We start from the raw sequence: 26309 nt of genomic DNA on the forward strand, positions 1-26309 counted from the left end.
TCAGCCCTGTCTGACCATTACACCCGATCCAGCAAGAAATAGTAGTATCTTCACATTAGTGGCTCTTTGTGATGCTGAGAAAAACTGCTCTGACTCAAACTAATGAGGAAATATGATCCACTACAATAACAGTACTATTAAAAGTAATGTAAGATTTGAACTAAAGCAGCAATACTCACATCAGTGTGTTGAGTTGACAGTGTTTATCCTCCAGTAGAGCAGAGATCTGATTCACTCGTGTGTCTCCTAGTTTATGTTCTCTCAGATCCAGCTCTCTCAGGAGTAACGGGTTTTTACCCATAATTCTAGTCACATACTGACAGCCTTCATCTGCAGCAGGACCCAAAAACCTGTGGAAGAGAAAATGAAGCAAGCAATATTAATTTAGTTCTGATTTAAAGGTCCATTGCATTACAAATACATTCAATACAAATAAATAATGATGTGACACAACCAATATAAGCCAGTTCAGGTTGTAACAGATTGTTGAAGATGGGAAGGAAAAGGTCTGAGAATGGATAGAAGAAACAATGTGAGAGGACGAGGACGAGTGCTTATGCGAGGTGGGTGACGAGGAAGAGGAGGAGAAGGGCAAGAAAGAGAAAGAGGAGGCGGGCAAGAAAGATTGTATTAGGTGAGGAATCATGTCAGGGCTGGATACAGCACACAAGAGGCTTCTTCCCCCGTTCCTCAGGAAGGACAATATTGCTTGTGATGTTGGCAAAGTGCTCTGGCCTGACTCAGCCCAAACACAAGAGGAAGCACATTGATCACATGTTTACTCCTTTGATTTTTGTCTCTTGTATACTGTAGTACAGTGCATTGTAGGCTGTATACTGCCCAATGAACAAATTGTATGGGCCTGAACTTTGAGATTAAAAATTGACTTCTCCCTGAGAACTATATGTTTTGAACAATGTCTTTTCTGTTTTTTGTTTTATGGTTTACTGACTGCTTGATAGTGTATATCATTTTGCTCACTTTGTTTATGATTTGAGAGCAGTGCTTGATTTTGAACACAGGTAAAACTGTTTTGAGGCAAAAAGTTCCATTTTGCAAGAGGAGTAAGAGGTTTTGTAAATGGTGCTTGAAGATGAGGTTTTGTGTTTAATGGTTTCAGAAAATGGAGCAAGGTTTCAGAAATTGTGTTTTAGCAATTGAGAAAAACTGTAAAGGCCTCAAGTTCTTTCAGAAGGAGTGACAAACATCAGCACAGAGAAAACTAGCTAGTGAATCTGAATGTTTTTGCACCAAGGGTCTGCGAGTAACACATTTTTAATTCTCTGTATGTATGAGCTGTACATGTGGCAGAATCGACAATAAAGCAGACTTTGACTTTGATCATCAGTTCAACAAAACCCACAGCATCTGATATGATCATTCTGATGAAACACATTGTCCAGATTATTATATAGCTAAAAAAAAATAAAAATTACCCATTAATTTATGTACCATTATTTGATCAGGTCTCACCTCAGTGTCTTGAGTTGACAGTTTGGATCCTGTAGTAAATGATTGAGCTCCTTCACTCCTGATTGTCCAGGATCATTTCCTGTGAGATCCAGCTCTATCAGGTGTGAAGGGTTTGATCTCAGAGCTGAAGCCAGAGCTTTATAACCTTCTTCAGTGATACTGCAGTTTGAAAGCCTAGAACCAGAATGAAAATGTCACATTCAGATGATTAATCAGTTATTCTAGAAATGACCTAAACTATGTGCAAATGTCTTATGCCACTAGTATTTTCACCAGATAAAAAATGGTTTAAAGTCAGATATTTCTATCTTTTGCTGTAGTGTGTCAGTAGGAAATATCAGTTTACATTACAGTTAACATTCATGTTGCCATTAATTTTAATAATAAACCAGTGAGATTTTTGTTTGCATAAGGCAGAGGCGGACAGTAGTGAAGTAAAAGTACACTTTACTTCAAAATATTCCAAAGCATAATATTGTACTATTTGCTGCACTATTTTTCATATTAAATATAATTTAATACTTAATTACATTAGAAATCTATTACTTTCCTACTTTTACTCAAGTAAAAGTAATTTAAATATTTAATTGAGTACAAGTTAGTACTACATTTTTAATGTTGTTAAGTATTAAGGGTAAAACTAACAACAACTTTTATTTACAAAATAGTTTTCCAAAGAAAAAGCTTACTACAGATACTTTTTAAATTTACTTGAGTAAATCAAAAATACTTCACTACTGTCCGCCTCTGGCACAAGGAGTCTGACAACAGCCAGTGCTCCACACAGAGATCTGATCTCATCATCATCAGTCCGTCTGGAACAGAGGTTGCGTTAGACTTTTTCGTTGTCTTTCATTTTGACGGACAGGGCCGTAAAAATTCCGTCATAAATCTATTATTACCCGTCATTTGAATTTTCATATTATAATAATACATTCAATTGCTTTTATTTTTTTTCAAATTTTCATTTTTAATAATGAACCTACAATGCAAGCATACTGTATAGGTTTTTGCATTTATTTATGAAGAGAACAGGTGAACAAAAACTGCGTTAGTTTTCGTGTTCAATACCACTCTCAGCAGTGACAAAACAACAAAACATGCTAGGGCTGGGTAAAAAAAATCGATCTCTCGATTTGAATAGATTCTTATTTTTATAGAGTATATTTCTTAAATCCCAATCGATCTTTAGGTATATGCTGTTTCCCAGGTAGCCAGCGGAATCGGGCCGATTGCGGCTGAGTGACGGCTCACTCGGCTGTGTTCTGGCAGCGGCTCGCCAGAAGTGAGCCGGCTCTGGCCCAGCAATGGTTGCCGGATTTGGCTAGGCTTTGGATCTGCGGATTTGGCCCGATTCTGGTTGAGAAACGGCACATTTAGACACATTCAGCCTGACTATGGGCCGTAAGTGTAAGTCCAAAAAATGTCAAAAATTCAGGTTTTACTCCTTTTGTAAATATTTGATCCCCACAATAGAGATTAAAACACATAAACACTTAACTTAATTACAAAATTGCTAAAATATTTTTTTAACAAAATGCCTGAGATGTCAAATCTTTTCCCCGTCAATGTTAATTATTTAATTGTATTACTATTTTAAATAATATTCTATTATTTTTGTCAGGCCAACCATGGACTTTGTTTATAATTTAAAAATGTTCAATTCATCTAAATTATGACACTTTCATGTTGTTCTGCACCCCAAAAATAGAATTGTATCTGTCTGTAACAGAGCTAATAAAATGCTTTCAACATGTTTCCCCTTTATAACACAATTTTCAGGATTGATAATCATAATGTGGCATAATTGCAAAAACTTTTTGCAAAATTTGATTTGAAATGTTATAATCGTGATTTTATGGCCAAACACAAATCCAAAAGCAAAATTTAATGAGTAGTATGAATGAACCAATAATTTGACCTTCTGCTGTCATCTTCTGGTTATGAAATAAGTGAGTGACACTGTTATGACTGTTAATAACTGATATGTTATATATTTAAAAATAATTGTACATACATTTCTCTCTCTCTCTCTCTCTCTCTCTCTCTCTCTCTATATATATATATATGTATATATGTGTGTGTGTGTGTGTGTGTGTGTGTGTGTGTGTGTGTGTGTGTGTGTGTGTGTGTGTGTGTGTGTTTTTATTTATTTATTTATTTTTTGGGGGGCCAGGGAAATATAACAAGGTATAATTAACTAAATGTACACCTCAGATGATAAAAATTAAATGAATAAAATTGTTATAAATATAACTTTGACTATTTTACACCTCACGTGCGAAGCCCGCGAAAGAACCAGAGGCTATAATGTGCGATCAGTTCACATCACGCACACAGCCGGACTCCCTTTGATTGAGTGGACATCGGTCGACGGAAGAGCTTTCTTCAGGTAAAGTATTTTTGTGTACATAAGTGTAAAATCAACGGACTGTTATTTAAATGTACAATATCTAAAACTACTGTTCACATAAACGAGTCTTTCCGTCTTTATTTTTTATGACCCGCTCTTCAGCACCGTTGACCGTTAATGCCGTTATCTGTATGACGTCATTTTCGCAGATCTGCTAGAACTGAGAAAACCTCACATTCATGTCGGTCAAGGTAACGTGAGTTAAAAAATATATTAATTTTACAATTATCAACAATAACATTATCAGATTTATGTTGTGTTGTCTCAGATTTGAGAGAGCGCGCGACACTGACACACACTGAACGTGCGCGCGCTCTCTCTCTCTCTCGCTGTATGTGAGATAGAGAGCGAGCAAGAGACAGAAAGACTTAATAATAGGGATGTAACGATATTGTAAATACCGTCATACCGCAATAACAATTTTTTTCGATACTACCGTGGTCGAATGACTCGATAAAACAATAGGTCTTCTGAGAAAAGTTTGCTCAGGCGAATGGAGCGAACGGGAGGTGGCGGGAACTACATTTCCCATCAGCCCAGGCGTGGCCATCATCCTTTGCGGTCTGTTGTCGCTACAGACTATAGCAGCAAGGAAAAGAGATGGAAATGGTCGAACCTGCTCCGTCTGAAGTGCGTATGCGTTACATATTCTTTTCAGCACCCATATTAACGGATTAGAGCGTTCACACTGCACGCGGTTGCTGTCCGGCAGTACGTCCTAGAAGCGGTGCCTTTGCAGCAGTGCAGCGATCGTTTCGGCACCGAGTCTATTTTTTGCTGTGTTGTATGCGCTGAAATAATGTTACAGTGCATTTGTTCGCAGTAAAAATGAACATGGATTGACACGGAAATGTACCATAAATGCATATAAATGAAGTCTACTGTGTTTCACAGTCAAAACGTGGCTTTTTGGCTAGGTTTAAAATAAGGAAAGGTGCAGTTTTAAATAAACTAGGCAACATAATAGATGCACTTGTCCAGGTAGAAAAGTTCTTTAAAGGATTGTTTTTAATAAAGATTTAATGCAAAAGAAAGGCATGAGAGCCTACTGCACTGCAAAAAATGCTTTTCTTACTTAGAATTTTGTCTTGTTTCCAGCCAAAATATCAAAAAATTCTTAAGTAAAGAAGGATTTTCTAGACAAGTAAAAATAATTGTCTTGTTTTTAGTAAAAACAAGTCAAAATTAAGTGAGTTTTTGTGTAAAACAAGCTAAATAATCTGCCAATAGGGTAAGAAAAAAAATCTTATTTCAAGCAGACAACTAGATTCAGACAACTCATTCAACTAAACTGATTTGACTGTTTTTTACATGCTTTAATCATTTTTTGTTACTAAAATTGAAAAACTGAAGTTTCTGTTTCAAGGTTTACAGATAGATGGCTAATTTGTATGCCATTGATTTGTTCAGTGTTCATGTAAACTGCTTAATAAACACTTCTGGCACTTTTTTTGAGTCTCTTCTTTAGTTTTGTTTTTCCTGTAAATGATTCAATAAATACCGTACCGTGCCATTCATACCGAGGTATTACCGTACCGTGAAGTTTTGATACCGTTACATCCCTACTTAATAAGCCAATGTAGCCTATCCTTATGAGAATAATAATTATTTTTCTTTTTTTTAATAACAAAGAATTACAATTAAAGTAAAACATTAGGCTTGCATATACAGGGAATAAAAGTCATACACAAGTAAAATAATTAATTTTAATAATGAAAACATTATTTCTTTTTCTTCTTTTTTGTCAGATTGTCATCCGATTGTTGTAAGTGATCAACTCATTCTGCATCTTGGATTTGCCATGTTAAACACACTGATGAGTAAGTAATAACCTATTAAAAATCAATACATTTCAATTAGATATATGCATTGTGTGACTCACTATTTTCTGCAAATATAGCAGTGTGATGCAGAGAGAAACCAAGAAGTTTATAAGAGTGCCATAGTGGAAGAAGAGAGCATGTCCTACAACAAAAGAATTTCTTCCTAAGGTAAGCTCCGAATGTTGTTTCCATTTACCACTGAGATCACTGAGACCCGACTAACTATGTGTCAATATGTGTCCCCTCTTTATCTCTTTCTTTCATTTATTGTCTTTCCTTTAGGAAACCTTGAGCTCATGATCGTTCTTAAAGTTTCTATAGTGTTTTTATGCATTTGTTGATGTTTTTATTTTTTGAATAATAAGTTTAATAAACGTTTCTCGTACAGTATTTACATGGTGTCATTCTTACTTGGGGGTGGGGGTGAGAGTGAGTGGCATGTGTGTGTGTGATATTTGTGGAAAGAAAAAAAAAAACTGGAGGAAATCATGAATAATACATTTTTGTAGTTTTTAAGGTACCAATTAATTTCATGAACAGTTACACCTATCCAAGTAGGCTATATACTCTTGCAAACAAGCTAATATTGCTTAAATTTCATTATTAAATAAATAGGTCTGTATTTCATATACATTTCCATTTGGAATCCAGACTCGGGCCAGTGCCTGCTAACTGTATAATGTATGCCGGCGTGATTGCGGCCCGATGCCCGATAACCTAAAGAGAACGTTCTGGGAACGTTCTCTGTAGGTTATAAAATTAAAACCTAAAAATAACCTGCAGGGAACGTTCTGGGAAGGTTCTTTTTAGGTTATAAAATGAAAATAAAAAATAACCTACAGGAAACGTTCTGAGAACGTTCTTTATAGGTTATTAAAAAGAGAACCTACAGGGAATGTTCTTGGAACATTCTCATTTGGTTCCTGAAAAAATAACCAAATGGGAACGTTAGGGGAACGTTCTGTGTTTGCTGGGTTGGCGCTCTTTAATGTGGCGTGATAGATCGCTGTACCCTTAAACTGGGTAGTACTGGTGTGATCAAACGCATAGCAAAGGATTCGTGAGAGTTCCTTTTTTGATCTGGATAACGTGCTCTGAGCGAACACTTAAGCGCATTTGCCCCCAACTGGACAGGGGTGGGAACTACAGTTACAAATTACAATAGATCACCCTCTGTGTGGTGTATTCCATCAAAGTGATGGACAGCCTTCAGATTTTTCCGTCAATGATTAAAACATTCCGTCAATGACGGAAAATTTTCGGTTAACGCGACCTCTGGTCTGGAATGACATGAAGAAACAGAACAAACTGAGACCGACTGACTAAAGGCCTTTTCACACTGAATGCAAACATTTGGCACAATGACCCTTTTGAATTGAAACAATAGATCCCTATGGAGCTATTAACACCAGACGCAATCATTCACAAGGAACCTCTCAAATGTTATTACAAGAACATGAGGATGGTTTAAATGAGTTTTTAAGCCAAAAAAACAACAACTTAAAAACATTTTCAAATTTAGCTTGATGCCAATTGTGCTTCTATTATATTTTAAGATGTATTATTAATCATTATAGTTAGTTTGTGTTTCTGGTGTGGAACCAAACTTTATTTATCTCAGTTTAATGCTGTATATTGAGCAGCAGATGATGTTAAATCCATATACAATAGACATATCTGAGGACAAATGCATTGCATTTGCAGAAAGTGATCAAATTGAAAGCACCACTCGTTGGAAAGTTGCCTCGCTTTTTCGCATCGCACTCAGTATGAAACGGCCGTGACAGTGTGTAAGGTTACCTTTCCTATAGAACAGGTCTATACCTTATTCCTTTATTAAAATGAGACACTGAAGATGAATAGGGGGAAAAAAATAATAGTTATCACCTCACTTCACCTCATCAAGTTGATTGAATACATTGATAATTGCAAACATTTTTTGTATTGCAAGTTTTCTAAAATGTTTAATATTTAATACAATATGGGCTAATTTGAATACATTTCTAGTACAAAAATCTAAGCACTGGATGAAGTCAGTGACATATTAGAGTCAAATGTGTCTCATTTTCTCACGCCACATTTAAAAAAGAAAATGTTTTTATTTGGGAAATAAATGGTATAAAATCCAGCAAATTATATGTACAAATCCCTCTGTAAAAACCTTCAGGATATAGACAGGAATAAAACTGTAAAATCTAGTGTGTAAGTGCTCCTGAAGTGGAGATTTATGGCTCAGTGTAGAAGAAAAACTAATTTAGACAAAAAAAGCCTTTAAAAATATGTTTTGTAATTGAAATCTATTGACACAAATAAAGTGCTTCAAAATAAAGACTTAAGTGTTTTTTGGATGGTTTCTTTCCACTAGCCTGAGAAAACACAAAAATCCACAAATCTCAAATTTGACAGGTGCACGAAAACAAATTAGTTTTTGCCTGCAGTGTCTCTCTCCTTGATCACATCAAATAGCCATGTGTTATTTATCTTATTTACACAAAAGTATGTAATTTCTGTCTCTACATGGTTGTGCATTTACAATTCTCCTCTGTATTACGGATGGAGGAGTAAAGCCTCGATGCACACACACGACAAACCAAATTAGAAAAAGAGCACCATGGCAGGTGTATATATAAAAAGTATCTCTATGTACAACATACAGACTTGTTCATTATCTAAATCTGGTTTTCACCTTGTGTTTTTGTTGAGCTCAATTTTGGTCTATTGTCACACAACTTACCTCAGTATCTCCAAATGGCAATTCATATTTTCCAGTCCAGTGCAGAGCAGCTTCACTCCTGAATCCTGCAGATTATTATTGCTCATGTTCAGCTCTCTCAGACTGGTATCTGATCCAAGAACTGTAGCCAGAGCTGAACAGCTCTTGTCTGTTAAGCCACAATCATTTAACCTATGACGGAAATAAGATTACAGATTCATTAGATTAAATACATTTGCTAAATACAAATAATAAATAATAACAGTTAATCTACAGCTTTAATTACAATGAAATATACATTTAAAAGTGTTAGTTCCATGGTTTCAAAGAAAAGCATTACTAAGTGAATTCTGATTTAACACTTAATCATTCCGATCATGTGCTCAACACTGGCTGTAAAACATGATGTAAAAACACAATGCTCTTTACAGTGTGCTCACAAAAATATGCACAAAATTGTTGGAAAGCAGCTGTCAGCGGGTACCACACTGACCCAGTATTTGGTACTACTGGTACTACAGAAAGGCTTGAATTAAACATTAAAATGAATCACAATCAATAGGTAGCTGATTATCTGTTGACATTTACTGCACACATCTGAGTGGACATTTGATGGATTAACCATCATCATTTAAAATACTTTTCTCAAATGTCAAACCTCAACATCCCTGAACAAAGCACTTTCTGCTACTAACCAGAGCATGTGAGTGAAGAGGAGCGGTGTGAAACGCATCTTAATATTCCGCCCTGTGCGTGTGCACTCCGCTCAGTAGGGCTCCACGATATATCGAATAATTATCGTTATCATGATAACAGTATACGCGATATCGGTATTGCAGAGAGTTGCGATAAATGACGTTTAATTGGTTTCATTTCTTTACAAAACTTTTCACAGACTGCTGATGTAGTGACAGGTTCGCTGTTCTCTCCAACATTACAACCATTTAAACTTAATATTTATAATATTACTTTTAATGAAGATGTGAGATATTAGAAACCAGACTTTTGCTTAAATTTAAAATTAAAATTAAATTAAAATTTTTTTTCTTTTTTCTTCTCTCAACTATTATTTATTTATTTTATTATTATTTACTTATTAATAAATATATATCGAACATAAACATAAAACAAATAACAATATTAACAAGTAAAATAAAAAAAATAAATAAAAAAATAAAAAACAACCAATTTATAATAATAACATAAAACCAACATGTCCGAAAAGGAGTAGGATGAAGCATAAGCTTATTAAAACCTACCCCTTCTCCACTAATCACTAAACATTCAGTTTTCCCTGATATACATATTTACATAATACCTATCTACAAAAAAAATAATAAAAAACAAAAAATAGATAAATTATGCAAACAAATACATTACTTACAGATAACACCCAATTGCTCAATCCCTTCCTCCTCCCTGTATCTTTTAAAAACTAACCTCTGTTCCGGATCTGCCCAAACTGCATTGCAATTAGGGGTGTGTGATATAACGATTTTTTATTGTGGACAGTTCTCCACAATCGGCTTTTGAAGAAATATACTATATTATATTGTCTTACAGCGCGCACATTCTGTTTATTCTGGCGCCTCAGTCTCATTATAGGCTACTATACAACGCGGCATACATTCACATCAAATGATAACTCAGCGGCAGCTCCACTGGGGACATGCTTTTCAAAATCTCGTTTGTGTCCTCCCAATTTCAAATGGTTTTGTTAAAGTAATCTCCTGTATTGTAGAATGGACGCACAGCGCTGCTGAGAGTTTCGCGCGGTCGTTAAAACGAAACCAAAAGTAAAACATGCATTCAAATACAATTTTAATACCCCACGACGTTTAAGCCCCGTTCACACTAGCAGCGACTTCTGTCGCTGCATATCGCCAGAGGCTGGCGATGAGGTCGCTAGTGGCCGTTTTCATTACTGGTTGCTTAACGTCATTGTTGATGGCAAATTAGGTTTCTTGCCGCCAAATACAAACACTTGAGGCAAAAGACTGAATATAATATGAATATACACTGAATCCATGCATACAAACAAATATGAATGAGAAGGAGAGAGTACTTTTTCCATTACATGCGTTTATCTACGGCAAAAATGAAAACGCTGTTCCGTCTGGATCACATGAGCACTATTTTCTTCTTTCCTATTGGCTGTCGCTCCCAAAAGTTGTTCTTCATTTGCATAAAGTTGAGAGATTCTGAACTTTGTCGAGTCGCTGGACACGCCCACATCCGGTCGCCAGCGGTTGCTCATGGCTCATGGTTACATAAAATATCTATGCTGTCATTAGTATGTGGGCTATAATAAGTTGTGTAGTTGTTTATAACTCTGTATCATGCTTAAAAAATTCGGTCTCTATTTGCACTTTGAATATTGAAAGAGTGGCCTACTTTGATTATGGTTGCATTTATTGTCTACACTAATAAGAAAGAACTGTGTCCTTTATTTTTTTGCTATTTAACTGTAGATTCTTTAAAAATGCAGTGGTTGTCTCTAATTTAAATGGCTGTACCTATAATAGAGAAAATAAACATCTTGTTTATGTACTCATATTACCATTCATTCTTGTCCCTTGCTTAGGGCGTAAAATAAATACATAAAAAAGGCTTTCAGAATCAGCCCATTTTCTTGTAAAACATCTGCTATCAGAATCGACCATGAAGAATCAAGATCTGTTTTTTTTTTTATGCTCCTAACATTTTGAAGTTTAATAGTAAACGTTTAGTTTAATAGTATTTTTATTTTTTTTATTTTTTTATAATATTTATTTCTATTAAAAATAGAAAACAAACAGGCAAGGAAATATTTTGTTTAAAAGATGCTCTTGTGTATGTTACTTGTAAATAGAAAGTAATGTTTGTAAGCAATTCATTTTGTGTTTGCAGGTCTATAGTAACAGCAAACCAGAAATCAGACTATCTGCCGAGGTTTCAAATCATTCATAGTGTTTTAAAGTCTTAGTGTTTGCAACTTACTTGACATAGTTTTTTTTTTTTTAGCCTAAATTAGATTTACAGGATTTTAGAATTTAGGCTACTTTTAGTAAGACTAGACAAACTATTGCTTATTCCACAGTAGGGATGTTCATTTCGGTTATTTTCGATGCTTGTTAAAGGCACAATATGTAATTTTTTCTCCGCTAGAGGTCGCATTGTTTAAAAACAATAACAGAGGCGATGCTTGATGACGCAATTACGGAGCGTAGAACGATGGGAAATGTGTTTTCACAAATCATGTTCACAGATGAGATACTGTCTTTTTTGCCTACCATTCTTATTGAGTATCACTGGAAGAAGCTATTGTAGATAGTGTTTGAAGAGGCACTCGTCCTCTAACAGAGAACTGCTTAACTTTACACTTAGGATGTACGCACACCAGGCACAATTGCCTTGAACCGAGCCTGAGCGCGATTACTCCCGCTGGCCGCGCACTCAAACTCCGGCCGAAACACACTTACTAATAGAATATTAGAAAAATAACTTTTTCTAATATTCTACCTAATAATTAATAATAATTAATCTATGCCGTTCATTTATTTTCACTTGTATGTATCAGTGAGTTATAACGGAGAGTGAAAGAATATGAACGTTAGTTAAAAAATTTGCAGCTTTACTGGCAAACTACAATTCCTGTTCATCAATAAGGAGAGAACCAGACCCATTATAAACTTAAATATACTTAACTGAATTAAATTATTTGAAAAGTGTTGTGTTGGTAATTATAGGATACATTTGTAGACACAGAATTGTATTTGTTTTGTGCTCCGACACGGTTAGCGCTTAAACTATGCGTACCGCGCCCGAGCCCAACCGAACTGCTCTCTTGCCCACCTCTTTCAGCCGGGACAGGGCCAGCTAAACGAACCGCGCTCAGGGAATACAAAGGGGAACAGAAGCAAAGAAGAGATGAAGAAAAAGTAGTAGCTAGTCTTGATCGATACTATTATATTTTATATTTATACTCACTTACACAAGTCAAACGAACCGGGCTTTGGGCACGGTTTAAAACGTCTAGTGTGAGTACATCCTTACATAATGCGACATACTGACATAATGACATACTAGTCATTTATTTCACCCGTACTTTTGCGCTTCACAGAACGTGCAGGCAAAGCATAATCATGATCCATAACTATGTTATTGATTGAGGTATAAATACTAATATAAACGATATAAATATAAAATATAATAGTATCGATCAAGACTAGCTACTACTTTTTCTTCATCTCTTCTTTGCTTCTGTTCCCCTTTGTATTTCGCGGTTCTGCAGGAAGTTAGAGAAACTACAGGGGTCAAAGGTTATATGACGCCATAGATGGGCGACAAAACGGAAATAAAGAAACGGCCCGTGTCTTCGAATTAAACTATAATTTTCTCCGGATTTGAAAGTTCGTGGAAACTGTCGGGATAATGCAAGTACACAACTAAAAAAAATATATAACATAGATATAGTGATTTTTGCTATTTTTAAAGCTGAAAAATTACATATTGTGCCTTTAACTGATTATTAACCGTTAACCGACAAGATTATTTTAAATTAGAACTTAATTAAATTAGAAAGGATAAGTGTCTGTGATCACACAGTTAAGCAATGCTAACTTGACAATAAAGACTTTTAATTATCTTAATAAAATATGAGTGAGGTTGCCAGGTTCATATAATACATATTTTGTTGGCATTCAAATACATCTTAAAACACGGAAACATTTGGATTTGTGTTGAATGAGAGACCCAACATTATAGTTTCAGTTTCGCTTTAGCCTACATGAATTGGTTTTGGCTTGTAGTTTATTTAGCCTAGCTTATATTTTTCATTCTTATTCTTTTCTGAATACTGTTGAAAGGATGTGTTGTGGTGTGAGGGGAACAACAATAGCCTACCCATTCTTAAAGTTTTTGTAAGCATTTTGCTTCTGCATTAGGCCTACTTCTGAATGTAATAATAAAATGTGATTTCGAGGCCTACACGATTTATATTTATTTTTATCACAAAAATGCTATTTTATATCAATTTAACCATGCAGAAAATATTATTTTTATATTTTGATAAATTACTGAAACATTGCTAAGTGTTAGGGGTGTAACAATATTACAAACCGAACCGAAATATCGCGATACACCAACCACGATACGTATCGCGAAACTCTTGTGGCGTACCGCAGTACTCTCACGCCCCCTGCTGCCCACTGTTGGGGTTGACATCACTTGTCTCTAACTAATTTAACCAATTTAAACATCTTTATTTTATCACATTTGATTAAATTGTATTATTAATCATGAGCTTTTGTTCTAAATTTTGTTCTAAATATTATATTCTAAAGTTAGTATTTTCCAAGTGCACGTCATGTCATGTGACTTGAGTGAGCGATCACACTCGGTTACTTCTCAGGGCTCGACATTAACGCTTGTCCTGGACAAGTGGATTTTGTGAAAGGGTAAGTGAAAGGGGATTTTACTTGTCCGACCGGACAAGTAACCTGATTAAAACATCAATTACAAACAATAACTAGCGCAGCAACGAAACTTTGGTGAGCATAATTCTGATTTGATTAATTAAGATGACTGAAAACGGATGGTATTAAGCTCGTGCAGGCTATCAACACTAACAGGCTCTACAGCATACACAAAGAAACAAGCATGAACAAACATACTGCGGTAGGAAAGCACCATTACGATTGCAAACGTGAGTGACATTGATGATTTTATACAACAGTAGTTCAATAAACTAGTAGTTAATATTAACTGACTTACATTTAAGACACATCATTAACCATTTTTGCAAACGAAAATAGTTCTAAGCAACAGCAGAACCTCCGTGAATCTCTGAGCAACACAGCGGTATTTCAATACTGAATGATTTAGCTTTTTTTTTTTTTAAATGAACCGAGTTAGTGAACGAACTGGTTGAATCCATCTATGGTTGAATCCGTGACTCGCTCATTAAGACAGTGACTACTGCCATCTATTGGTGGTTCGATTTTATATTTAAAGGTATTGCATTTTTCCAATATTTTTGTATAACATAAATCTTATTACATTATTTATGTTTTTGCAATTTTACTGTGTAAATGCATTTTTTGGAACCTCTTATCTTCATTAAACAGTCTAAGTAAATACAGTTAAATGTCAATTTCATTGCAGGCCCGGTTTTTCCTGTGCAATGGAAAGATGGAGTTTGTTGATGCTAATTTAATTTGTGCAACCATACAGAGTCTAATTATTCTAATTTGATGTATTGATAAAATTTAAGAATTTGATGTGAATGATGACACATACAGTTAGTAAGGTTAGAAAAATAAAGTCAAAAAGTGTCCTAGAAATCAATTTAAGGCAAATGTCACAAATATTCAGATTAAAGTAAGACCTTATAGAGTAGTGATGAGACTATTTGTTTCAGAATGGATTCATTTACAGCAAAAAAGGATTTTTTTTGCCCCGGACAAGTAAATGTTTAACTCGGACAAGTGAATGTCTAATTTTCACTAACTTACTCAGGTATCCTGACTGTATTAAAATGGGTTGGCAAAGTTAATAAAGAAAAAGTTAAGTTGTTCCTTAGCATTGCTGTTAAGATGACATCAACCCTAACCCCACAGCAAACAGAAACCGAACCGTGGCCCCAAAACCGTGAACCGAACCGAATCGTGCCTTTGGTGTATCGTTACACCCCTACTAAGTGTATTAAGCGAGTGTAATCTTCAGAAAGGCGCTCTCCACTCCAAAGGAAATTAGACTGCTCCACTCCTGCTCGCAGGGTTCTTACACCTTTTCCAAAGTAAAATTCAAGCACTTTTCAAGCACTTTCAAAGTGCATTTTCAAGATTTTCCAGCACTCTGGTAAATTACATGTTCACATACATGAGTTCATTTTTAAATCAGATGTTATTGTGCTAATAAAAAACAACTGTATGGATTGCATATAACATTGCCTAATATAAATAGCCAACATACAGTATACTAATTATATAATTTAAAATATTTTATTCATATAATTTACAGAGTATCTGCAGTATTTAAAAAAAAAAAAAAAAAAAAAAAAAATTAAGGCTTTTTAAGACCTGCACAAATAAAAGTAATACTGTATGAGTGGAGTAGGGCTGTGTTAACACATTAATGACTGGTATAAAATGACTGTAAAAAATATGATGCTCCACTAAAATTCGTGGAAAAAAGTGAAGGTTTTTCACAAATACATTTCAGCCTAAAATTACTAAACTGTAATCAAAAATAAACTATAAAATTATTAACAAAATTTAACTAGCCTGAATGAAAAAATACAATTTAAGCATAGAAAATCAGATAGGAGTGTAATTGTCAATTAAAAAATATTTTCAATTCACAAATATCAAGGACTTTTTTCACTATTTACAGTGTATCTGCAGAATTTTTAAATATCATTTAAGGCAATTTATGACCCTTTTTAAGAGCTGCACAAGTAAAATGAACACAGTATGAGTGTGGTTGGACAATATACAGTAACATATTTAGCCATAAAATGACATGATTTATAATTCAGATTTTCACAAAAACAAAACATCTTATACAATGGCATTTCAGCCTTTATAACTTCAAAAGGTATAAATCAAGTATATAATTTATAATATTTATTTAAAACATAAATATTACCGTCTTAATTGTTTAGGTTTTTAGAAAGCACATACCTTCTTTCACATTTACAACACTAATGTGTTTGCTGCATAAAAACATGGGTCAATATTTGTAATAATCTGACTAAACAGCTGAAAATTCGCAAATTCATTCTGTCACAAGGTGGCGTGGTAGGAGCGCTGAAATAGTACCGTTTTCCTAGTTACGGCTGTACACAAAGCAGTATTGAGCATTAAGCATTCTGAGGACAGTCGTTAACTTCAGATACATTCATATAAAGACATCCTTGCCGCGTTTTGACTTTGAAACGTGCAGTGTGCATATATATTCAATGACATATTTGCCTTTTGAAGTTTTATCCAGCCCTATCGCGATTCTAGTATTTCTGTTCACAACTCTTAAACTTATAATTAAGCCTTTTCTTATACTATTTAATATATTTAAAACTTTTTATAGCCTTAAATTTGATACAACTAAATTGAGGTGTTTTAAGGACCCACAGGAGCCCTCTACTTTAAAATAGTCCAGTGAAACATTTTGGTAGCCCGACTAGAAAACACATCAGCCCCGAGACATCGGGCTGGCGATTTTGTGAGCCCCAAATTCTCGTTTTAAACATAATACGTATTTGACGTTTTCAAGCCATCATGGACTGAGTAATAGGCTCCCGGTATATTTTATCTGCTGCTCTGTTCCATCAGCATAACAAAAAAATAACTATTTAATATGAAAGCGAATTAATATGAAATTGATGCAACTGCATATTCAAGCCCTTTCAAGCACTTCATCCAAAATCCAAACATTTTTCAAACCTTGAAAACACTACATTAAAATTTTTAAATTTTATAATTTAACAAGATTTTCATGATAGTATACACTGTGTCCATAATTATTAGGCACGCTGATATTGTGGTCATATTTTTTTCCAAGCGCATTTGACCAATTCCAAACCAGATCAATCTTAATAACTACTATTCATTTCATATTCCATTATTTATAAGTGAAATATAATTGTCCATGAAGGCTGGAAGTGAGAAACTCCTCATATTCAGGCGTGCAGAATTATTAGGCACATTTTCTTTTACAGATAAAATGATCCAAAAAAAAAAAGATTTACTTCAGACTGAAAAATCAAAAACTATTAAATGCCCATGAGAAGGATGCAATACTAATGCAATACTGGAATTTGCAAAGTTAAGGCATGACCACCGGACAGAAAAACGCTTGTTGCATCTGCATTGTCAGAAAAATAGGTGGTGGAGAAAAGATGCATGGTAATTGCAAAGATTTACGATGAATAATTAGTAATGAAACCATCAGGAACCATTTAGTCTCCAGTGCAACCGTTTTAAAGAACTGCAACCTACCTTGAGTCTCCAGAAGTGCAATGTGTCAGGTTCTCAGAGACTTTGCTTGAAGGATGCAATACTAATGCAATACTGGAATTTGCAAAGTTAAGGCATGACCACCGGACAGAAAAATTTGATCACAATTTTTTATTACAAAAAATGCGATGCTATGGTTTTAGTCCAAATGCAGTACGTTGGCTACAGAGCTACTTAAAAAATAGAAGACAAACCGTGTTTTTTAATGGAAGTTTTTCAGAAGAAAACCCTGTTTTTTGTGGTGTTCCACAGGGAAGTTGCCTGGGCCCACTTTTGTATTCTATATTTACAAATGACTTGCCGTTAGTCACTAAAAATACAAAAGTATCTATGTATGCTGATGATTCTACAATTTATTCATCGCAAACTTCAATAGTAGAACTTGGAAAAGTTTTGAAAGAGGATCTTAATTCAATAGTTGAATGGATAACAAATAATAAATTAGTTCTAAATGTTGCCAAGACAAAGTGCATTGTTTTTGGAACCCATAGTATGCTGCTTGATGAACCTAAATTAAATTTGCAAGTGCAAGATGTGTTGGTTGAACAGGTAAAAGAGGCCAAACTTCTTGGCATAATAGTTGATGATAAACTGTCATGGTCACCACATATTGCTAGAGTGGTCAGCAAGATGGGTAGAGGTCTCGCAGTTGTTAGAAGATGTTCTCACATGCTGCCTTTCAGTGTGGTTGAAAATGTTATTAAAACAATTGTGCTTTCACAGTTAGATTATTGTTCAGAGGTCTGGTCATGTGCTGCGCAGTCACATATAAAGGCGCTGCAAATGGTTCAAAATAAAGCAGCTAGATGTGTACTGAAATGCTCGTACAGAACTAGTGTCAACTGGATGCATAGTCGTCTATCCTGGTTAAAAGTAAAAGAAAGATTCACTGCATCATTGCTCAACTTAACAAGGAATATTACTACTACTAAATTACCCAGAGTACTATATCAAACACTATGTTTTAGTTCTGATGAGCATAACTATGAAACCAGACATGCTACGGTGGGAAGGTTCATATTACCTAAAGTAAAAACAAATAATGCAAAGAAAACCGTTATGTACAGATCTATGTTCACATGGAATACATTACCTGGGTACATTATTACGGAAAACAGAAAATATCAATTTAAAGCTCTTTTAAAAAGGTACTTGATCGCAGAACAGCTTTCTGAACATTAATCATTTTATGATTTATATTGTATATTATTATTATTATTATTTTTATTATAAACAACTGTCAATGTAATCTATAGAGTTTGAAGATTTATTTTGGAAATAATGTGATTATAAACTAGGTCGGTGTTTGTTTTTGTTTGTTTCTGTTTGTTTTGTTTGGTTGCTGGGTTGTTTTTGTGTATTTGTTTTATACTTTATTAGTGTGATCATTGGAAAATTATGTGAATGTATTGTAGCAGCATGTTGTATTGACTCCAGGAAGACTAGCTGTTTTTAACAGCTAATGGAGATCTAAATAAATGAAATGAAAAACGCTTGTTGCATCTGCATTGTCAGAAAAATAGGTGGTGGAGAAAAGATGCATGGTAATTGCAAAGATTTACGATGAATAATTAGTAATGAAACCATCAGGAACCATTTAGTCTCCAGTGCAACCGTTTTCAAGAACTGCAACCTACCTTGAGTCTCCGGAAGTGCAATGTGTCAGGTTCTCAGAGACTTTGCTTGGGCAAAAAATCCTAAAAAATGACTCAATAATAAGCAAGACAGACATTTCAGGATAGGAGATGGACTAAAACTGCAGTCCCAAAACTTACTGCTAAATTCTGGAGGATAATTTCAAAAGAGAAAGTCTCTGAGAACCTGACACATTGCACTTCTGGAGACTCCAGGTAGGTTGCAGTTCTGGAAAATGGTGGCACTGGAGACTAAATGGTTCCTGATGGTTTCATATCTAATTCTTAACATTAATTCTTACTTTTTTTGCAATTAACATGCAACTTTTTTTTCTTCTGCCGAATAATTATGCACACAGTGTATATTTCTCTAATTTCCCACGCATTTTTCAGGACTAAAGAAAATCAGTAATTATTTTACTGATTAATTTTTCAGGTTTTCTAGGATGCATGGGAGCCCTGGATAAAAGATGAAAGCAAAAAATGATTAACTTACAGAGCTCTTTTGGATGTTTTGATGACTGCTGATAATCTAATGAGACACTCGTCTGATTTCTTGAATTTCTGAAGCTCAAACTCCTCCAGCTCCTCCTCTGATGTCAACAACACAAAGACCAAAGCAGACCACTGGGCAGGTGAAAGATCAGCAGATGAGAGACTTCCTTTGCTAAGGTGGGTCTGAATGTCTTTCACCAGAGTTTGGTCGTTGAGTTCATTCAGACAGTAGAACAGATTGATGGATCTCTCTGGAGACAGATTACCTTCCAATTTCTGTTGGATGTACTGAACTATTTTCTTTTTGATCTGGTCATTTCCATTTTGCTGTGTCAACAGACCCTGTAAGAGTCGCTGATTGGACTGGAGTGACAAACCAAGGAGGAAGCGAAGAAAAAGATCCAGATGTCCATTATCACTCTCTAGTGCCTTGTCCACTGCAGTCTTGAGCAAATCAATCATTGTTTCACTTTTGATTTCCTGTTCTGTAGAATAATTAAATACACTCCTCTTCTTTATGTCTAGAAACAGATGTGCATAAAGAGCTGCAATAAACTCTTGAATGCTCAAGTGAACAAAGCAGTACATGGTACCAAGAACAATCCCAGTTTCCTCCTTAAAGATCTGGGTACACATGCCTGAATACACTGATGCCTTATAGACGTCAATACCACAGGCTTCCAGATCTGTGTCATAGAAGATCACATTGTTTCTTTCCAGCTGATGAAATGCCAGTTTCCCCAGTGAAAAGATGGCATCTTTATCCCAGGAAACATCTGGTGTATATTCTCTATCATACTTTCGTCTGCTCTGCTGGATCTGAAATCTGAGAAAGTGTGTGTACATTTGTGTCAGAGTATTGGAAGTGTCTTCGGTATTTGACTCAAGCAGTGTTTTGAAGACATCATCAGCCTGATTGTTTTTCACAACATAATTTCGTTTAGCCTCTAAAATAAGAGCAGTAGCTGAAATCCAGCAGAAGACTGGGATGTGGCACATGATAAAGAGACTCTTTGATTGTTTGACATGATCAATGATTTCTTTGGCCAGATTCTCATCCGTGATTCTTTTTCTGAAGTACTCCTCCTTTTGTGCATCATTGAATCCTCGTATCTCTGTCAGCCGGTCGATACAGTCAGGAGGAATCTTACTGGCAGCTGCTGGTCTGGTGGTGATCCAGATGAGAGCAGAAGGAAGCAGATTTCCCTTGATGAGGTTTGTCAGGAGAACATCCAGAGAGGCTGGTGAAGATACATCATGCAACATCTCATTATCCTTAAAGTTTACAGGAAGCCGACATTCATCCAGTCCATCAAGAATGAACAGTACTTTTTGGTTTCTTCTTGTAAGGTTCAGTTTTTTTGTCTCTGGGAAAAATGGAGTAATAAGGTCCATCAAACTTAGTTTTTTTTTCTCCTTTAAGTTCATCTCTCTTAACGGAAGAAGAAATATGAAGCTGATATCCTGATTTTCTTTTCCTTCGGCCCAATCCAGAACAAACTTTTGCACAGAGACTGATTTTCCGATGCCAGCAACTCCTTTTGTCAGTACAGATCTGATCTGTTTGTCTTGTTCAGGTGCTTCAAACAAATTTGTGCATTTAATCTGTATCTCCTGTGATTCATGACGTCTGGAAGCAACTTCAATCTGTCTTACCTCATGTTCAGTATTGACCTGTTCACTACAACCCTGAGTGATATAGAGATCTGTGTAGATGTTTTTCAGAAGTGTAGAGTCACCTTGCTCTGCAATTCCTTCAAACACACATTGATATTTCTTCTTTAAGCTACATTTTAGCTGATGAATGAAGAGCAGCTCATCTAAACAGAAACAAAATGCAGAAAATTATCTTATTTTCTACAATACATTTATAAATGACAATGTGACAGATAATCACGAGTCTCTAACCTTCTAGAGTATCAGCAGCTTCATCTTGCTTCATCTCTCTCAGGAAGTAGAGTGTGAGATCAAGAGCTGCTTCTTTGATACTGCATCTGTTCTTATTAAAATCCTTCACAAAGTATTGCAAGTCCTCTTTTTGTAATATTTTCTTAAACTTTTCCAGTTCTTTCCTCATAAATGTGATTATTTTGCTCTCAAGATCCTACAAAGCAAAACAAAAGTGAATGAAAGGAAAAATTCATCCATATTTGGTCAAAACTATTTATTCAATAATTAAAAATATTCATAATAAATCAAGTTGAGACAAATTTTAATTAGCTGTAGATATGAATAAAAATAGGTTTTTGTTCTTATTTTATGGGTAAAAATAAAAATTTGAAATAAAAGTTGTCACACTCTTATTTAATAATATATATATTATAATTATAACATATTCTTGAAAAGGTGTTTTATTACCTGGAAGATCTGCAGGAGACTGTCTGAAAAGTTCCTGTGGTTCCTGTGAGCCTGGAAATCTGGATCTACTGTTTTATACTGAAGCCTGAGTAAATCAAATAAATCCAAATACTGCATTTTTAGGACAAATATGACCAAAACATTTTACCAAAGAGAAAAATCACACTGTGATAAATATATGAACTATAAAGTTTTAACCCTCTCAAGACAGGCGTTGCTGATTTGCAACAGTTAAAAACGAACTACCTTATTACTCCAGATACATATTTTATGAGGTTTTTTTACTCTGAAGTACCACTGCAGGACTTGGTTGTCCATTAGCAACAAACAGTTTCCCACTTGCTCACCAGATGGCAGTGTAGTCTCACTTCTAACATGTCTGTTTCCAAGGGTTCACTGAAACTGATTTTCTTGGCATCAATTTTGTGTAAGTATCACTATCAACCTCCATTAATTTGAAACTAAAACTGCATAAGAAGAATCAAAAGTGTTTATAGATACAGTAAATGCCAATTAGTAGATTTGATCTCTTCTGGATTTTTCCCCTGGTGCAGCTCTATTTCAACGTAGCAGATTTGCCATGTGTGGCCAGATAGGTACCACTGGATACCACATGCTTTATCTACTAGTTTGCCTATATTTTGTGCAACAGTTTACACTAGGGTTATTTTCCTATCAGGGTTGGGGTCAATTCAAGAATGAACTCAACAATTCCAATTCAAAGAAGGAAATGGAATTGGAATTCAACAACAATTACAGGAAACAGACTTGGAATTGAATTGAAATTACAGGAAGTGGAATTCAATTCAGGGAAATTCCCCTGAATTCCATTTATTGCTGTTTCTGAGCATTTATTTGTGATTGCATTTAGAGACATACATTTGAACTTTATTTATGATGCTTTACAAACACCAAGTAATGTATGAAATAGAGTTGATCAAATGCAAGTAAATAAAAATGAGAACTGTACATTATGAATTAATAATTGAATGACAGTGGTGATAAGTTTCTGGATGTACTATAAATTCAATATTAACACATAATATATGTCTCAACTCACAAACAAATGAGAAATGTTCATTCATGTATTTCATTAACTTTTTATTGCATCGAATTATAATCATTTCCTGAAATTTGGCATGTGAAATGATCATGCTTAACATACTAAACATACAGTACTTTGTATTCCTTTTATATGTTTGTGATTGTTTATGTGATTTACAATATTTAATGTACTATATACTATTAAGCAAATCAAGTCAAATTATTTTATTTAGCAAATCAAGTGGAATTTAGTGGAATTTATTTGAATTCAATTCTGTTTGCTGACATTCCAATTCAATTCCAATTCCATTTCCTGTGAGCTGCATGCAATTCCAATTCCAATTCCATTCCAGGAAGGGAATTGGAAATTACCATTCATTCTCAATTCAATTCATGAATGGCCCCAACCCTGTTTCCTATCACCAGTGTTTACGTATTACTTTGAGGTGTCACTGAGGGTATATCATATGGAAAATTTAATAATTTGGAGTGAAGTTACAAACAATCAGAGGCAGATTTGATCAAAAGCAATGGCACAATACCATGTTCATTTGACTGTGCAGTGAGGAAAACTGATGTAGCCTAAATTCCATGGCACTTTTATTAGTACAGATCATTGTGTCAAAGCATTTTTTGGCAAACTACCTTACAGAATACTCTCTATGCAGGATTTGCAGTGTGTTATGGCAGGCAGACGAAAAATTTACTCAGCCAGGGAAGTCATTGAGTACATTTGCCTTCCTGATGGTGCTTTATCTGACACAGAATCCATTTCAGACGATAAAATTGCCACTGACATAGACTCTTCATTCCGAGGACCTGCATTCCCACCTCCCCCAGACGAAATACCAAGTCCAAAGTGGTATTTTGATCAGTTCATGGACAAATCTGTGTTTGAACATATTTCTCACTATCCCATATGATAATTTCCCCCAAATATCAGATTTTTTCTGTTTCTAAAACTTAATGAGTTATTGTTCATATCATATTCAGTTGTCAGTGTCTAATTACCACACTGGGCCAATGTTGCAAATCTGCAACATCCCAGAATGCCTTGCATGTGAAGGTCTCTCTAAAAAAAAAGTCAGGATTCTATTGTACTACCCCATATGATAATTTTCCCCAAATATCAGATTTTTCCTGTTTCTAAAACTTAATTTGAGCCTGAGAGGTTTTAAGATAATTATTAATTGATACACTTTCTAACACAGTCTATGTTTAAAGAAAATAAGACATGAAATACCATTTGGTTCGTGGTGGTTCTTCGCTGAAGTCCGGTGGGTTATCCTTTGACCAGTCACTCTTCACAGACACAGAGCTGGACACATGAGAGCCTGATCTTACACTAATGACACAAAGAGAAAAGAAACTTTACTACAGGAGGTTCATCTGTGTTTTATATTGGCAATCATTATTTCTAGTCCTTCACAGAAACACTTGCAGAGTTTGAAAGATAGCAGTCATTCTTGTTTACAGACTCACATTTGTGCACCAATTCTGTACTTAAAATGTGATACTAAATATTTTTTTTACATCTATTTGACTGATCTAAATAAAGAGATTTTATTTTTTGACTAAAAGAGAATAGAAGAAATGTCAGCACTACATTGTTAGCATACTTCAATTAAAGATACACTATTTATATTATTTATTTTATAAAATTTTAGTTTATTGGGTGTAAAAATTACAGTAACAATGTCATCATAATAATGACCCAATCTGAGCTGCGTGCTGTACACAAGCTAACCTTTGGGTTAACAGCTCAGGAACAGCATGATAAATAAATCTTAACCACTGATTCCAAACAAAGCGGGTTTGCTTTCGCATCTGAACACAGCGTCTCCACAACATGACGACAACACTACAACTCACTGAAGACTCTTCTTCTCTTTGTGGAAATTTCACATTGTGATGCAGACATTTGTGAAAGTAATATCTGGACTTCAATCAAGGCATTTTAGTCATTTCTGGATCAGTGTTCTCTGTTAGAGAGAAATAACTCGCTTTGCAAGAGACTTTGTAACTCTAAAGATCTTACAAAAAAACAGATACATTACACACTGAAGGAAAATGAACACATTAAAATAAGCATCACATGACCCTTTAAATTGAGTGTGCAGTCATTTTTTAATGTCTGAATATACATTTGTGACCTAAAAAACAAAATCACTGATGTGGAATAATTCAAGTATCTAAGTTACATCCTTAGTGCTGAAGAGCGACCTAATTAGGTTAGGATATGATTATTTTTAAATGATTAATGATTGATTTTCAGTTCTCAAATATTTATCATGTATTGGCTACTTCTTGTTTTTTAACAGCAAACATGTTTAAGTCCAGCAGTGTTTAAAATGATTGTGTGAAAACAGACTCAGTCTTACCTCTGTTTGTCTGAGAGACTCATCTCAGACGGAGAGTCCTTTCCTCGCTCCTCTGACATACTGCAGATAAACTGCCAGAGATCAGCACTGGGTTGAGAAAACTATCTGCTGTTCAGTTTGACCTGGAGATGATGATCCTAAATGAGATCAAGAAATATCTGGAGTTAGCAGCAACAGCAAAAAAACAAAAAAAAAAAAAAAAAAAAAAAAAAACCCACTATGAAATAATAACCAAACGATCTTAATGAGAGAAGACTGGTGTAAAAATACTTTTTATTTCGCATCGTTTGACCTGGAGATGATGATCCTTAATGAGATCAAGAAATATCTTTAGTTAGCAGCAACACAAAACACTAGATCAAATAAAGTGAGTTACGAACAAATGTATTGCCATGAATAATAACCAAATGGTTTTAATGAGTAACGGCGGGTTTAAAAATACTTTCAGTTTCGCATCAGAAAAACAACAGCAGAAAACAGAAGCTGCCAATTATTTTTTTTTAAACTTACTTGCAGTCTTGTCCACTAAGAAGATAATTGATTAGTATTTGAAACGCTCATTTTCTGTCTTTTAGGCCTGTAGTTTGTCAGCAATTAATTCGCAAATGTCTCAAGACAGATCGGTTTATACCCGAGTGGTAAAATTAAAAACACAAGCGAAAATAAATACCTTCAGAAACACGTTTGTTTTCAATAACCTCTTTTGGAAAACTTACTTGCAGTCTTGTCCACTAAGAAGAGGATTTATAAGTATTTGAAACCCTTTTTTTGTCCTTTAGGCCTGTAGTTTTTGTGTTGCCTGTCAGCAATAATTCTCACATCTTTCAAACGGAGTGGATTAAATACAAAAACAATGTCCGCGAGTGTTAAAATTGGTCTGTGCTAAAGTTATATGTAAAAATGTTCTCTAGGACATCAAATGGATCACATCCAACGAGCAACGTCTTGTTTTGCTAACTGCGTTTTCGTCTTGTCTTCT

At 34.9% G+C, this 26309-nt stretch overlaps 1 protein-coding gene across 1 annotated transcript; it reads right to left on the minus strand.

The window, feature by feature from the left end:
* LOC141338851 (protein NLRC3-like) lies at positions 1 to 26309 on the minus strand. Its single transcript, XM_073844467.1, has 9 exons — positions 26047 to 26309; positions 25331 to 25467; positions 24193 to 24294; positions 21906 to 21990; positions 21456 to 21651; positions 19549 to 21367; positions 8444 to 8614; positions 236 to 350; positions 1 to 99 (listed from the first exon to the last, which is right to left on the minus strand). Exons 2-9 carry the CDS (start codon positions 25387 to 25389, stop codon positions 1 to 3), a joined length of 2646 nt encoding a protein of 881 aa, XP_073700568.1. The 5' UTR covers positions 25390 to 25467; positions 26047 to 26309.

Source organism: Garra rufa, chromosome 7 (assembly GCF_049309525.1).
Source record: "Garra rufa chromosome 7, GarRuf1.0, whole genome shotgun sequence".
In the NCBI taxonomy this organism is placed as follows: Eukaryota; Metazoa; Chordata; class Actinopteri; order Cypriniformes; family Cyprinidae; genus Garra; species Garra rufa.